The following is a 16,388-nucleotide window of genomic DNA, read 5'->3' as shown; positions in this document are numbered from 1 at the left end:
CTATATCCCCTGCCTATCCAGGCATGGGCAAATAATCATTTTCAGACCACCTGAAGATTTTGGAAGCATCTATCGCTTGTATCAGAGGATAATTATCCAAAAATACATATTTTCCTGCAATTGCTTGTTGTAGTACACAAAGAGTCTAGTCCATAGACAAATCAAAGCTCCATCCCTCCCTCCCCCCCCCCCCCCCCAAAAAAAAAATGCACAAGAAAGGAGCAATGTCCTGCTTCAAGGTATAATGCAAGAAGGCAGGTAACATGCAGATACTAGCTGGTTGCTGTTGCTTTGCAGTCTATAATAGTTCATTATCATCATAAAGTCAATGAATAAATACATATCTAATTACAGAGTCATTAGTTCAGCCTTTTAAATATGAAGCACATACCATGATGATACTTATTCAGAATATATGTGTATATATATATATATATATATATATATATATATATATATATATATATATATATATATATATATATATATATCTCTCACTAAGGCTGATCCAGCAAGTGTATGTACATGTATTACTCCAGTTTAAGAGTTGTTCTGTGTATCCAAATTTACTATCCTATTGTAAACTTCCATTTGATTGATTTTATGCTTTTTCAGACTATTTAGAAATCAGTTCCTGGTTATTCATTTGAATGTGAACAAGGTGCAGTGATCTGTGGGTTACCATGAGTAGGTATAAATACTCTACTGTTCAGCAGCACACTAGCAGCTCTTTGCTCAGCACTTTAGTTAGGATAAAGGTTTGACTATATTTGTAGATATGAATGTACTTTGCTATAAAGTAGCTTATTGTAACTCAGGAATGTAGTACTTTGTATGGGTATTCTTCATTCACTACAGGATATCACATTTAGCTACATCCCAGGAACCTCAAGTAAGGCCTTTCTCCAGTGCAGAACACCGTCAGCTCACTCTCGCACACCATACATTCTCTCACAGGTTCTCTATTCTCAAAGAAATGGCAACAGTGCTGTTAGTGGGATCTCCTTTTCTCCAAGCAATGTGTCCCTTTTAAGACTGCTCCCCTTGTTAAGTACTTTTAGTTTGAGGGACATCTTTTTCACACTTCCAGCCACCAATCCATCAAAGAAAAAATCCTCATTGAAAACTGGGTTTCTGCTATTCTTAATTATGGTGCTTCTCTGGCGGTGAACCTTACCAGGATTCAGGTAGAGAACTACACAACAGTTTACTCCTTTTAGATCACAAAGTTTATCAAAGAGATGTTCTGCTGCAATCAACCGTACCCTAAGCCTAGCATTGGAAGGATCATACTCTGCTGATAGCCTCATATTACCCCCTTTACTGAGGCATACATTGTGTTCCTTCTGTAGAAGATCCAAGGGCATGGTTCCTTGTTGAGAACCAAGGCCAGCACCTTTGGCACCTCGCATCCTTCTTCTGGGCATGCTGGGACTAGTGTCTGCTGAACTACATTCATCCGTAGATAGTGAACTGTTTCTTGCAACAGAATGCTTGAGCTTCATGAGCTTTGACTGAGTGTCTGGTGTGAAAATCTTCAGTAAAGACACAGAACGGGAAAGTAATGGTGAACTAAATGGAGAAGACTCTGCAGAGGAGCAAGTATCACTTTCTCCACCACTGAAATATCTGTAAGGATTCATCAGGGACATTCCAAAGTCTGAAGGATTCAACTGTGACCCTCCACCTCCTTCGGCACTCCGTCTCTGAGAACTGGGGGAGCTGGATTGTGATGGACATGGAGAAAGAGAGCCTTGTTCACTGTGAAAGAGAGATTCCTTTCGTCGTGTATGTGGACTTTCCATAAGCGTCACAAATCCATAGGATGTCTGAGCTTTAGGGACATATGAAAGAGACATAGCAGTCTGAGACTGTGGATCTGCATTAGTACCTAAGTCTTCTTCTGATGCCCACTCTTCAGCACTCTCAATCTGGATAATGTGACGGTTTGCAGCTTTTACAAGGTTTCGGCTCTCTGAAGTAGTTTTGGTAGGTAGACGAGGGCTGCGCTGTGGGCGCCGGCTTGACAAATTTTGCTCAGAAGCAGATGTACCAATATTGGATTTTGCTACTCCTTCCCCTTCAGCTCCACCTTCAGTTGGCATCAGTTTTGGAGGGATAAAAAAATCTGGAATTTTGTCTGGGGTCAGAACATTGCTGTAAGATCCACCTTTAGACTGTTTATCACCAGCTTCTCCTGTCTGACGACCACTGTGGTCCACTGTACCTCGGATTCTCTCTAAAAGCCACATTCTTCTAGTTGTCTGCGTCCACAGACAGATTCAATCTAGGGGAGAAAAACGCAATGTAAGATTTCCTTGACAAAATAATACTTTTCATAATAATATTATGACTATAACAAGATGTTGTGATCTGGATCGGGTTAACAGAAGCATTGATTGATTGATGCCACAGAAATTCTCTTCAGGGAGAAGCATGTGATGAGTTTAATTAGGTAATAGGTAGGTAGGTAGCCAGGTATAGGTGCCCCCTGTATAGATAACTAGTATAGTTGCCCCCAGTATAGGTAGCCAATATTGTTGCTCCTGTATAGGTAGCCAGTATAGGTAGCTAGTATAGTTGCCCCCAGTACAGGTAGTATAGTTGCCCCACTATAGGTAGCTAGCATAGTTTCCCCAGAATAGGTAGCTAGTATAGTTTCCCCAGTATAGGTAGCATAGTTGCCCCCAGTATAGGTAGGTAGCTAGTATAGTTGCCCAAGTATAGTTACCCCAGTATAGGTAGGTAGCTAGTATAGTTGCCCCGGTATAGGTAGGTAGCTAGTATAGCATCCTCTTTCATGCCACCACCGCTCGCCGCAACACAGCAAGTCAGATCAACCCGCTGCGCCGCTGAGACAGGACAGCGGCTCCCGTAGTAGTGCATATACAGGATGTAATTATGGGGGCTGTTGTAGAGGAAGCAGCCGGCGAGAAGGTGGAAGCAGGATGGGAGGGAGGGAGTCGATCGAGATGCCTCCCCAGTGTCCATGCCACATGACGCTAATGCGTCACTTGGCGGCATCATTGCCTGGAAGGCACTGGTCACAATTATGTGACTATGTCAAATTTCTGCTTCTCGCTGAAGGTTATAGGTTATACAGGTAGCAGAAGTAAAACAAAATCATGTGATTTCAAAGAGCCAGACGGAGCCTTACAAATAAGTCAACTGATCATATCAGTCGTGTACTTCTGCTCATGCTTCCCAGTGAATTCTCCTCAAAGAAAATGTTGGAAAAATAAATGTTATTACAAGTTACTAGTATTTGTTTCTGTAAGAAGAGAGAGAACTATATAAGATGTTAAGTTTGGGATGGTGACATGAGAGAAAAAGAACATTTTATTCCTCTGCTCTAAATTATTTTGGTGGTGTGTTGTTACAACACAGTCTATCATTATATACTAATACAGCTGATGTGGTCTGATCCTACAGATGATCAATCTATCCTACACAAATACTCCTAAAGATATTATGGCTTGATTTGTCAATCATGTGATCAATTTGTAAGTCTATGATTATCTGTTCATGATCATAGTGTCACTTCTCCTTTCTGTTTTGGCCAACACAGGAGTGAGAAATGACACTTGATTTTTTTTTGTATCTACTTCTTAGCACTAAACGTGAGAAATAACTTTAGAAGCATATACATTAAAGTGGACCTGAACTCTTGCACAGGACAGAAGGAAAACATAAATAAATGCTATAGTAAACAGACGTAGTCCGGCACTCAAATGCTGACTCTGGGGGGATTGAGGGCTCCACTCAGAAAGCACCTAGCATGTGCGTGCTTGCTAGCAACTTCCACCACCCTTGAGCAGGGACCTTCACACAGGCTCACAGTCCAAAGCAGGAGGCGTGCAGCAAGTGGGGTCAGTGCAGGGCACAACATACAAGGGTCATCCTACGCTCTGAAGCCATGGGCCCGTTGGGCCTGAATGATAGACTGGAGTTGGCCTGTTTCCTTGACCCCTAGATTCTCCACCACCCCCCGGCTTCCCCCCTTAGGTATCCCTTAGATATCCCTGGCCTTCTTTTCTCTTCTTCTCTTCTCTTTTCCTCTCCCCTGGGGTAGCACTCGTAGGGGACTGTTTCTGATTGACCTCTCCCCTTTTTCCTTCTTGGACTGCACCTGGTGGTCCACCGGGCTAGCCAGGTCATGCGGGAAGTGGAGTTGGCAGCTATGTACGAATATAAGCAAAAACAGAAGCATGATGTAACTGTCACCGCTCATTCTATATTAGTAGGATCAAGAGCCAGAGGGGGCTCTGGAGAAGGACCAGTGTGGTCCGCAGATTCCCCCATGAGCTACCATTAGTGATCACTGGACAATGGTTCCAAAACAGCAGGCATTATGCCCCTGTTTGAAATTTAAAAATTTAAAATTCAAAACTTAAAATGAATATATAGAGTGAGTGGAGTGCCCCTGGGGGCCAGTAACAAATGCAGACATCCACCTCCTATTGGATGGCCTGGCTTGTCCTGGTTGCCCTGGATACAGACCTCTGTCTGTACACTGCATGATAGGTGATACTGAGAGGCGGCCCCTGGTGCATGTGGGGGATCCGTTCTCAGGGCTCGAGGGAACTCCCTATGATCTGTCCCCCTTTGTCCCCTCCTTTTCCTTCCTTATTCCTCCCTTTTCCCTTTTCTTTGTTCTTTTTGGGATATGTACCCTATTAGAATGAACCTATCTCACAATGAGGTGTGGGATTGGTTGAACCTTAGAGAGGCAGTAGTCTTTTGTAAATAAAGGGAATAGATGGGTTGGCAGTCCTGAGAGGTGAATACACCTAATAGGTCATCCAAAATCGCACTGTTCCTCCTGGTCTCTCTTTTTTAATGGGGTTTTTGGGTAGTTTGGGGTTTTCTACCTTTTTAGGGGCAACACCATAAGAAATATGGCAATATAATAAAATAATGATTTTATGTAGCATAATAAAGGTAGATTTAATGACTAATAGCGCTCTTAGGCAAACGTCAGTGGGTATCTATAGGTGTTGTATAGTGCACAGTAAGAGTGTTTCAAGGTAGTTATATATGTTTACAATATTTACAAAAATGTGTATGTTTTCACAGCACTGACTATATTTTTCTTCCGCAGGGAAGATCGTAACACATATTTATTACTTTTCATTCACAGTTATGTAAATCACAAGTGTGTTTTTTTACTGGGCAGTGTTTGTATGCAGCCCTGTTTTTGTCACTGACGTGGTCTTTGCGCCGCTGGACGGCGAAGCCACGCCCCTTCACTCCCCGACCTTTCCCCATCACAATTCCACTCCAATGAGACGGTACCGGGGGCGTGGCTTGAAGAGTTTACTCGGAAGCCGCCCGGCGCCGCCGATGCACGGACACGCACGTGAACAAGCGCCCGAGTGGCGTGAAATGGCTGTTGTGTCGTCCTATCTGTCCCTGGTCACCCTCCCTCAACCACCGCAGCACCTTCAGCAGTTCAGGTTTGACGTTGTTTACGCATGTATGTCATAACTGTTTACCACAGGCTGTGTGAAGAAAATAAAACGGCAGTTCGAACAAGGAGACAGGTGCACAGTATCCTTTCTTTTACATGACATAAATAAATGCACCCTGTATGTATTTAGAGAGTTTAGTCTGTCTGATTGCCCCTCATCTGTGACTAATCACAACTGTAATTTGATCTCTCAGCTGTGTCAGCTGGCTGCCTTGGTAAAGCAGTTCATTTGGAAACACAGGATAATAACGATATGTCTGCTTCCATGAAAGCAGGAAGTAGACATACTGCAGATTTATTGCAGGATTTTCTACCAGCTGTAACAAATAAATGTTTTCTTTAAAGGTTATTATGCTGTTGCTTATCTTTTAGAGCAAAGAGAGGAAGTTCTGAGTTCAGGTTTGCTTTAACACTGATGGTATGTCTTTCTGGCTGAAGGTTGGCAGATTTCCATTTTCTTAAGTTTAAAATGCTACTCAGTTTTGCTCACTGAAATATGCTGACCTTTGTCAGCAGGCGGCCTGAGTAAAATTTTAGCTGTGACATAAAAAGTTGTAACAGAGAAGAATGGCATTTTTCAACAGGAATAGTTTTGTGTTGAAATGAGATTTTTTGCTTTTTCTGAAATGTTCTATGTAAACAACCACCATTTTCACCATGGGATGTCCAAGATGGCGCCTGTGCGGGTCGCCTCGGTCACATGGCTCCTGGATACTACTTGGGATTAAAGCACATACTGTACAGTACTCCACCCTTCAAACCCTGCTTTGTGGGTGTTGCTATTTTGGGAAAATTGGAGCCTTTTTATTTCTATCTGGTGGGCTTTCACAAAGGTGCCTAACCTTCTGATTGGCCAGAGCCATAGTAAAGATGACAACTTGCTAATTGGCCAGGAAACTCTTTGTTGTTAGTGGTGTTGCCAATAAGAGTTGTGCTTACTTCTGATTTTGGGCTTGATTTACTAAGAGGTGCTAACCTACTTAGCACGTCTAAAGTCTTAAGGCGCGCTAACCAGGGTGCTAAGTAGGTTAGCACCGGATTTCTCAATCAGATCGCGCGGCAAAGTTTTGCGCACAAAGTTTTAAGCGTGCAAAGTTCTATGCGCGCGCTAAGTCCCATAGGCCTTAATGGGCACTTCGCGCGGAGCGCCCTGCGCACTGTGCAGTGCGCGCGCAAAACTTTGCGTGCGGTACTTTGCGCACGATCACTACTTCTCACATTTCAACTGAGTTTAGACGTGCTAAGGGCCAGTGCTAAAGTTAGCACCATTTTGTAAATCAAGCCCTTAATCTCTTATAATGTTACATGTCAACATCAAATAAAACATGTTGGCTATAGGGATGTCTTGACTAGTGTTGGTGTTTGAATTTCCTGAATTCCCCCGGACGCCACACTTTAGCGCCATTTAGCACTGAAGCTGCGGACTGGGTCAGGAGGAGTTAACTTACTTGCAACGCATGGTGCTATCACGTGACTCTGATACTTCCTACTTAGAGTTTTGGAAGGAGGAAGTATGGAATTCCCTAAAACCTGCTGTGACGTACAGGCAAGTGAATTCCTCCTGATCCAGTCCGCAGGTTCAGTGCCGAATGGTGCTAAAGTGTGGCGTTCGGGTCAATATTAGCACTGTCTGGCAGTCTGGGATTCTGGTACAAAAATCTTTCATTCCTGTCGCTACCGCTGATTTTCTTAATTGAAAATTCCTTATTAAATATCAAGCACCAATTGATGAGACACGGGTTTTTACAAATAAAACACTGGCTGTCTGCTTTACTCAGAAACCAGTCTGATAAACAGCTACCTTTGACCAGATTTGAAAAAAATTGTATGGACATTGGACAGTTCTGCCACAAAAGGCTTAATCACTGATTTATATTTTACAATAAATAGTCCCCCATCAAGCTTTAGACATAACTACCGGTACATAAGTAAGTGGGAGGCTAGTCTCAACAAAACAAGAGATCTAGGGAATTGGGTATTGAGTACCTATTAGGCTGGCACGCTTTCCTGGTTCCAGTTCAGGTGCATATTTTAGGGGGTGTGGGGCTATGGGGATATGTTACACACCTTGTGGTCCTGCAAGATCTTGTCATGTTTCTGGTCAGTGGTGACAAATTTACAGATTGATACAGCAACTGATACGGAAAGTAATCTGTAACAATCCCTGGTGTGCCTTTTTCCATTTTGCAGTTGACAATGTTAATACATATCAACAAAGATTAATAAATGTGATTTTTGTGGCAGCAAAACAGGCAATAGCTAGATCTTAGAAGTGCTAATATGTTTCTCTTGAAACATTTAAAACCAGCGTCACTGCCTTTATCATGCAGGAACAGCTGGCCAGCATCTTTGAAGAGAAATGAGGAAATGTTGGTGGGGTGTTCTCTGGAGCCCTAGCTGTGTTTTTATTTCCTTTTCTCTTCTTCTCTTTTCCCTTTCTTACCTTTTACTGTCCCATGATTATTACTTGCCTTTTTTTTTTTTAACAGCAATGCAGGGCATGGAAACTGCTGTCTTTGCAGTTACAATTTGCTCAGTTTGTTAAGCTTATTGAGCTTTGTTGATAATAATTTGGATGATATTTTTGGAGATGGTGCTTCTAAATCGTATGTGTAGCCTTGGGACTGCAGGCCCATGTTATAAGTTTGTGGCAATCACTGGCGTAGCTAAGGAGCTGTGGGCCCCGATGCAAGTTTTACATTGGGGTCCCCCCAAGCACTCTATACATAACAATTGATAGGGCGCACCAAAATCTGTCAATGGCAACTACAGTGTCAGAGGTGCAAGAAGGGGATGGGGAACGGTTTGTTAATGATTACCAATATTCAAAGTACCTATAGAAGTGATAATTATGAGCACAGGACCAATAGAGAGCTAATACTGCAGTTGAGGCAGGGCACTTCGGGGCCCCTGTGGCCCAAGGGCCCCAAAGCGGTCGCAACCTCTGCACCCCCTATTGCTAGGCCCCTAGTGGCAGTTATTGCTCTGATTGTTGTACACCCCCCTTTCTTTTGTTTGTTTAAAAAATGTTAAAACTCAATAAAAACTTTGAAATATACAAAAAAACCTATTAAAATACAACCCTATAGAGAGACTGTTTGATTATGCATTTTGTGCTGACATAGCAGGGCTGCTGCAGGAGGATCAACCCTCAGGTAGCAATACTTTGCCCTAATTAGCTCTTTGAAAAACAACCCTGATCAGTAAGGCTTGTATACACGCTAGATGGTTCTCAGCCAAGATAGATGGTCAGGGCGGCCTCTGCCCAGAATCTAGCATGTGTACATAAGCCTTCAAGAGAATCTGTACCCTAAAATTCTTACAATAAAAAGCATACCATTCTATTCATTATGTTCTCCTGGGCCCCTCTTTGCTGTTTCTGCCACTCCCTGCTGCAATCCTTGCTTGTAATTGCCAGTTTTAGGCAGTGTTTACAAACAAAAAACATGGCTGCTAACCAACATGTGATAGGCTGAGAGAAGCACAGTCTGTGACTCATACAGAGCCTGGAGGGGGCGTGGAGAGGGTGTGTATAACTTCTACCTATCACAGTAGAGCAGCACATTCCTGCCTGAGCCAACAAAGCTGGCAAAGGAAAGAGGATTATATTATATTATTAGATTAGATATTAGATTAGATAATACAGCCACTGTGCAACTAGGAAAGGCTGCAGTAAGACAGACCACTTAAGAACAGGTATAGGAACTCGTAGGATAGAAGAGATAAGGCTGAAAATTTTGTTACAGCGTCTATTTAGATCAGACTGGCGGATTGTCTGGGCTATATGCATTGTTCTCCTACTCAACCTGCCCACTCCATGCAGCTCAGTCATGTGTAACACTGTTGGCCCTCCTACCACTTCCATAGCATCAGAACGTATTGCTCACCTGCAGGCTAGAGACACATCTGTACAGAACTCATCCTCAAACTGACACCTGTGGAATCGAATCCCGATCCCTGCAAGCAACTGTAAACAAAGGTACCGACTGGCCCAGGGAACAGCAACAAGATGGTACTTCTGTTCCCGTTCAGAACTGAATTGCTCTGTTAAGGCTACAATTACACTATTCCAACATGTTAGGGTACACAGTTTTATGGACACATAGCATTCGCATTTGTGTGTGCTAAAATGTGTATCTACGAATCTACATAGTGAACAATAGATACAAAAATGCACGTCGCTTAAAAAAGACAGCTGTTTCTTTTAACACACATGCAAAAACACATTTGATGTGAACTCTCCTATTAGTTAAGTTGACCTGTGAGATCCAATACGGTTACTGTATATACTCACGTATAAGGCTAATTTTTTAGCATAACAAATATGCTGATAAGTTACCCCCTCTGCTTATATGCGAGTCAGTGGAGCAAAACAAATGGTGGAGGAGGTTTTGTTACTGGCAGAGGAGCGTAAGGATTGTGCACTAGTGATCCTGCTCTTACCAGCTTGCATCCTGCTGTATCCGTGCCCCCATGCCCTGCATAGTGAGTGCACTGCATGGCTTGTGGAGCAGAGCGTGCAAGCAACGGGTCAGCTGTGCAATGATCAGGGATTCTTCCTGTGTGGCAATCACTGTGTCTCATATGTATGATGCCATGTAGTGGCATCTTGAGACACAGCTGTATGATCCTGGGGCACATCGGGCTATGGGGAAGGGGCTAACTTGTACTGGGGCAACATCTACCTACTGTGGAGGGGGCTTATACATGAGTCAATCACTTTTTCCTGGTGGGTACCTCAACTTATACACGGGTCCGCTTATATGCGAGTATATACAGTATTTGCATTAAATCTAACAGTAAAACATATAGCATCAATGAGGCTTAGGAAAGCCCAAAGCACACCACTATGGAGCCTCCAAACACTTTTGTAATGTATATTTAAACCAAGCCTTTTAACTCATAAAGAAGGCCTACACTTACAGTCCACCTAAAGGTTCTCTAATATATATACACTGGTGGGAAAAGTGTAGTCACCTTGTCAGGGGTGCAACTACAGCCCCACCCCAAGCTCCACAAGACCCACTATTTCACCTCTGCACTGGTGCACAGACACTAAAGGATGCTGCCCAAAAGGTGGATGGAGTTCCATGTTCAAAAGTTCAGTCAATAATGGGGGCCCACTGAGGGCTATCAGGGTGATGAGGCTGCCTAGCAAGCAACTCTACTATGAGTACCACTATGATTGAGACATTTCCAATTCACTTTAAATGCAGGTTAACATACAAATAAATATGGAATTTGATTTTAGTCGATGCTAGATAGTTTTATTTTATTTTTCTGTACTTTTTTTGTCAGAGAAGAGACAATACTGGTATATCTTGTTACATTGCAGCTTTTTAAAACAAGACATAAGGGGTTAATGAATGTCCTGTTTTCTGCTGGATTATTTATTGCCTGAGGTTACCTGGCACCTGCAGCAGGCTGAATAGGTACATCAGAATCCTATTAGTCACATGCCTCCTAGTTCTTCATGCAGTTTACCTGACTCTCCCTCTCACTTCTCTACACACATACTTGCAGTGTATTTTATCACCTGGGTGTGTCGAGCAAAGCCCGCAGAAAATTACAGAGCTTCCAAAATTTAGGGATGGAAAAGAGGGACTCCCGTACATGCCAAACCTTTTAAACAAAGCACTTACCCTTAACCTACAGTTAAGCAGGCCGATAAGAATTCATCAACAAAATGTAGAATTTTATACATTTACAGTTGTCTAGAAAAACAGGAAACGAAAAAACAAAAACACTTCTTTTTTTTTAAGTAAACATTGTAATAATGTAGATGTTGTAAATAAAGTTATGGCAGGTATTTGCCCAGATTTCAACATAAATCTGAAAAGAGGAAAAACTCAGGAAAAGAGAGGGACTGAATTATTTAGCTCCAAATGAGGGGCATTTATGACAAAAAAGGGAAGGACTTAATCTTAATTCTGATGCCCAAGAGGTAATACACACTAGAGTTAAGTTATGTAATCCCCTTGCAAAGTCTGCTGTACAATCTGTGACTGCAATCGTTATCTGTACGTTTTAATTGGTACGCTTGCTGCATACATTGCTACTAAGATTGTTTAATATAAATTTAAGTAGTTCAGCAGTGTAAGTAAATTCACATATTACATTTGTGAATCCTTTGTGTTCTGGCCCAGTGAGCAGTAATTATTTATTGCAGCAGGCCTGGTTTTTGGTAGCCACTCCCATCCTCAGCTGAACAGTTTTCCCAATTTCTAATTGAGAATCACTTCCAATTCAGCCATGGCAGCTACCATACCTATTTAAAGAGAACCCGAGGTGGGTTTGAAGAATATTATCTGCATACAGAGGCTGGATCTGCCTATACAGCCCAGCCTCTGTTGCTATCCCAAACCCCCCTAAGGTCCCCCTGCACTCTGCAATCCCTCATAAATCACAGCCACGCTGCTGACAAACAGCTTGTCAGAGCTGGCTGTGTTTATCTCTATAGTGTCAGTCTGCTGCTCTCCCCGCCTCCTGCAGAACTCCAGTCCCCGCCTGCATCCCTTCCCTCCCTGCTGATTGGAGGGAAGGGACGGGGGCAGGGACCGGAGCTATGCAGGAGGCGGGGGAGCAGCTGAGACTGACACTACAGATGTAAACACAGCCTCACAACACGGCTGTGATTTATGAGGGATTGCAGAGTGCAGGGGGACCTTAGTGGGGTTTGGGATAGCAACAGAGGCTGGGCTGTATAGGCAGATCCAGCCTCTGTATACAGATAACATTCTTTAAACACACCTCGGGTTCTCTTTAAGCGCTGGAGCTTGGTCACTCGTGGCCTAGGTCACTTGTGCCATTTAATTCCAAAGTGCCATTTATTACAAAGTGCTTTACAACTTACCAAGAATTTACCAAGAATTCACCCAGGAATTCAAACAGGATTCAACAGCCACAGGACTCTGCTGGAAACAACTACTCTGCATCCACAACTGCCTCCAATGCTGTTGCTAAAAATGCCACTGCTGGACATATGTTGCACGGCCAAGTAGACTCTGCTTCTTTACACAGGTTTGCTTGCACTAACTGCATACTCATTTAAACTGTTTAGTGGTTGTAATGATCGCTGCTGCAGCAGCTATTACTGGAAGTAGTAGTGCTGCAGCTCAGGCAGTTCTGATCTATTTCCATGCAAACTGCATAGCTTTGTCTGTCTTTCCCTGCTGTCAGCTTGTGACTGATTATCATTCACCTGTGTGGGAATCTGCATGTCTGCTCCCATTGGATGACCTCAGTATAAAGATCTGCTTCCTGCAGGGTTTCCTTGGGTTTTCATAGCTTCAGCTTAAGCCTGCCTTGCTGTCGCTTTAGCCCCCGATCGTGTTTCTTGTTATAAAGATACTTTGCTGGTCTTTGCATCATATATTGGTTCATTGCCAATATATATGCATACCAGCACGTTTATTATTTTCCTTGTATTTGTGTTACGTGATACATCAGTGTCGCTGATGTATACGTACACGAACTGTTTATATCCTGTGTGCAGTTAGTCAGCTTTCCAGCACGTTTTGGTAGGTTGCGCGTACCGTGACCACCCGTGCTGAGGTAGTTACCCTGCTCCTGGTTCTGTTTGTGGATTGCGTTCATCTCTGCGAAGAGATAACGGATCCTTCTGAATCCTGTCCTGTTACCGTTTGTGGATTGCGTTCATCTCTGCGAAGAGATAACGAATCCTTCTGAATCCTGTTCTGTTACCGTTTGTGGATTGCGTTCATCTCTGCGAAGAGATAGCGAATCCTTCTGAGTCCTGTTCCCTGTGTTACTCCATTCCTAGTCAGCGTTCCTGCTTATGTCATATATCGGTTCATTGCCGATATATACATATGTTAGTCAGGAGTTACAAATAGTTTCATTGATAGCTGTAATTGTAATACGCTAGGAAAACATACTTATTGTATATTTATCTGTGTTACGTTCACCTATCTTAATCCTGCTATTTTCTGACTATCCTGTCCTGTCTTTGTGAGGCACGCCATCGCCGCATCGCATTGGCTGCCTCATTCCCGTCTGTCTGGTTTTGGACGCTTGCTGTCGCTAAGTAGCCGCTAGCTAGCAAGCGTTCATTCTGTCTACCTGTCCTGATCTCCTCAGTTCTGGTTTATGCGCTCAGCGCTACTTTGCGCTGAGACGTTATAACGAAAGCATTGTTTGTGGCTGTCAGATCTGCACCGGCTCTGTGCGCCACAATCTCCTATTGGAGTCAGTCCTCCCCTCCACTATACTAGGGATAGCCTGTTTCCTGGTGCTAGTGTGTGTACCTCCTCCACGCCAGCTCATGCGTTGCATGCTGACTGTGGAGAATACACCACCAAGCCTTACATTATGAAAACCCCATTACCAATCCCCATTGTGGGGGGGATTCCCAGAAAGTATGACACTGTTAATTATGGTTCCTGTTCCTTTAAGAAATTTGAAGAACTTAGCTCTGAAACAGAAAATGAGTTTTTCTCTGAATGTGCCAGGTTCCTGACCAATCCTGATCTCCAAGCGACTCCTGTTTCAACCTGGGCACTCCAACTAAGTTATATTTTGTTTAAAGGGGAATTATTTCAGTGGGCATTTGATGTTCTCAATCATTCCGATTTGAAAGATAGACCGCTGGAATTTCTAGCGTTTGTGATCCATAACTGGTTGCGCATAGATCCATTGCCTTTTCCTCTTAATGAACTCCTGGCAGCAGGCCAATCAGCTGCTCCTTCAATTGCTTGCAAGAATGAGCAGCAAGCAGAAAGTGTTACTGATAATTTTCCTGCAGCTTTGAATAAATCACCAAAAACCGCAAGGTCAAAGGCAAAACGCAAACGTTCTAAGAAACGTGTCCAATCTGCAGAATCGTTATCCTTAGCGACTGAGACCTATAATGAGATTCTGCCATTAACAGATAATGAAATGCAATTGTCTTTCAGGGGAGTTAAATGGACTTATGAAACTACTAATGAACTTTCCTCCCTGGCTAGGGAAAATAAAGATTTTTGTTTAAAAGAATTATCTGAGTATGATTATGATGAGATATTACAGAGTATTGAACAAATCAACTTATTTGTGAACCAAGGGAAGTTTGCATACACTACAGTTCAACACTTGCTACAGGTATTGGAGATTCTTAAGAATAAGGAATCTGCCAATCACCTGCTAATTAACCCTATACATGTGCCTGCCACAATCATATCTGCAGACTGTGATCAGCCTAAATGTTTCGCTGTTAAGAATGCATGGGATCCTCCATTCGAGAGGGGAGAGATGGAAGCCCTGGTCTGTGAATGGAAGAATGATTCAAGTTCATTTTGTCAATTTTACAGTGCAAAAAGTGAAATGGTATTGAACGCATGCATTAAGTCAGCCTATAACCTAATAGAGGCTGGTGTGTGTAGGTATGACTGTGTGGCTCCCTTGATTGATGTGTGGGAACTGATTTTGGATGATTTTTATGTGACTCCGAATTCGCAAATTTGGCGTTCTGACCCGCCTGCTTCAGCACCTTTGGCTGATTCAGCAGGTGATTCGGAGCTCTTTTTGTGTGAAATTGAAGTTCCTGCAATTCCACCCTGTACCATGGATAACTCAGTGTTACTTCCCAGTAAAACAGAAGCCACTGATACATTCTTAACCTTGCCCTGCGCAAATTTCTCAGCAGAGAATCCAGAGGTCCTGCTGACTTCCGAGTCCAGCCTAGCCAGTACTCATGACTCTTTGTTTAGTGAAACAGACACCAGAAAAATCTTGCCTGTCTCTGCAAACACTTCTGCAGAAATTACCTGTGTTAATAAAGTTCAACTCCTGTCTGATCCAGCAGATGCCAATAGATGCACTACATCAGTTTCCGAGTCCCAGCAATCCTGTCTAGTAAACTCAGAACCCCAGCATCTGAATTTTCCAATTTTACAAATGAATGGTGATTCAGATGCGCAAACATTGTGTCTTGATCTTCCTGTTTCTACACCTCGCTCTAGTTTCGTGAATAGCTCAGAGCATCTGCTATGTGAACCTGAAATCGCAGAATTATTACCTTGTTCAGAAAATTTTCCAATAAATTTGCCCTGTACCATGAATTGTGCAGTAGATCTCTCCAATGAAACTCAGGTCACAGAATCATTATGCTGTCCAGCAGGTGCTTCCATGGTTTTGCCCTGCAATATGGACTGTTCAGTGATCCTGTCCAGTGAAGCTGTGGTCGCAGAGTCTTATGCTTCACCCAGTACTTTGGATACTTTAAACCCTCTAGCAGAGGAGGCTGAAGCACTGCTTACCTCAGTTGGTGTTGCAGTAATATTCACTTGTCTAGCAGCTGTTTTGGAATTACAGTCGGCTCTAATAAAACTTGATGAATTTCTGCCCAGCAAAGCAGAAGCCATTGAAATATTGTCCTCGTCAGCAAGTGTGTCAGATACCTTGTCCTGTACACAGTCTGATTTAACCAATGTTGTTGAGTCCCTCTCCAGTGTTGTAACAGCCGAGGAACTCCAGCCCTGTCCTCTGAATGTTTCAGAAGTCTTGCCCTGTAACATGGATAATTCTGATTCTCTGGTCAAAATAATAGAAATCTCAGAATTTCAGTCCGGTCTGATGAGTGTTCCTGAAACCCAGCCCTGTATCCTGAAAGATTCTGGTTCTCTGGCCGCTGTGGCAGAGGTTCCAGAGTCCCCTTCCTGTCCAGGGAATTCCTCAGTTTTGCCTAGTCCAGTGGGGGCTGCTGCAATACTGACTTGTTCTGCAGCGCCTCATGAGCTCCAATCCAGTGTATTAAATGAGTCTCTGTCTAGTCCAGAGGTAGTTGTGGAGTCCCTGTTTGGTTCAGTGCATACATCAGAAGATTTGTCCTGTCTTGTTAGTGCCCCTGAATCTGATTTGTTACTGACTTTGCTGGAATCAGCGACATCTAAGTCTGATCCAGCATTCTCGTGTAAAAGTC

General features: G+C 43.2%; 1 protein-coding gene across 3 annotated transcripts in view; it reads right to left on the bottom strand.

Annotated features, from left to right (window-relative positions):
* Window positions 1-539: 539 nt before the first annotated feature.
* Window positions 540-16,388, bottom strand: part of C2CD4C (C2 calcium dependent domain containing 4C) — an 82,522-nt gene continuing 66,673 nt past the window's right edge. For all 3 annotated transcript variants that reach the window (XM_068271246.1, XM_068271247.1, XM_068271248.1), the window contains one exon: window positions 540-2,287. In XM_068271246.1, coding sequence (XP_068127347.1) covers window positions 969-2,252 — 1,284 coding nt within the window. In that variant the 5' untranslated portion in view covers window positions 2,253-2,287 and the 3' untranslated portion in view covers window positions 540-968. The remainder of the gene's footprint in view (window positions 2,288-16,388) is intronic.

The sequence above is a fragment of the Hyperolius riggenbachi genome, chromosome 1 (genome assembly GCF_040937935.1).
Source record: "Hyperolius riggenbachi isolate aHypRig1 chromosome 1, aHypRig1.pri, whole genome shotgun sequence".
Classification (NCBI taxonomy): domain Eukaryota; kingdom Metazoa; phylum Chordata; class Amphibia; order Anura; family Hyperoliidae; genus Hyperolius; species Hyperolius riggenbachi.
Note: the sequence above shows the minus strand (reverse complement) of the source record. Positions and strands in the feature narration are given on the sequence as shown.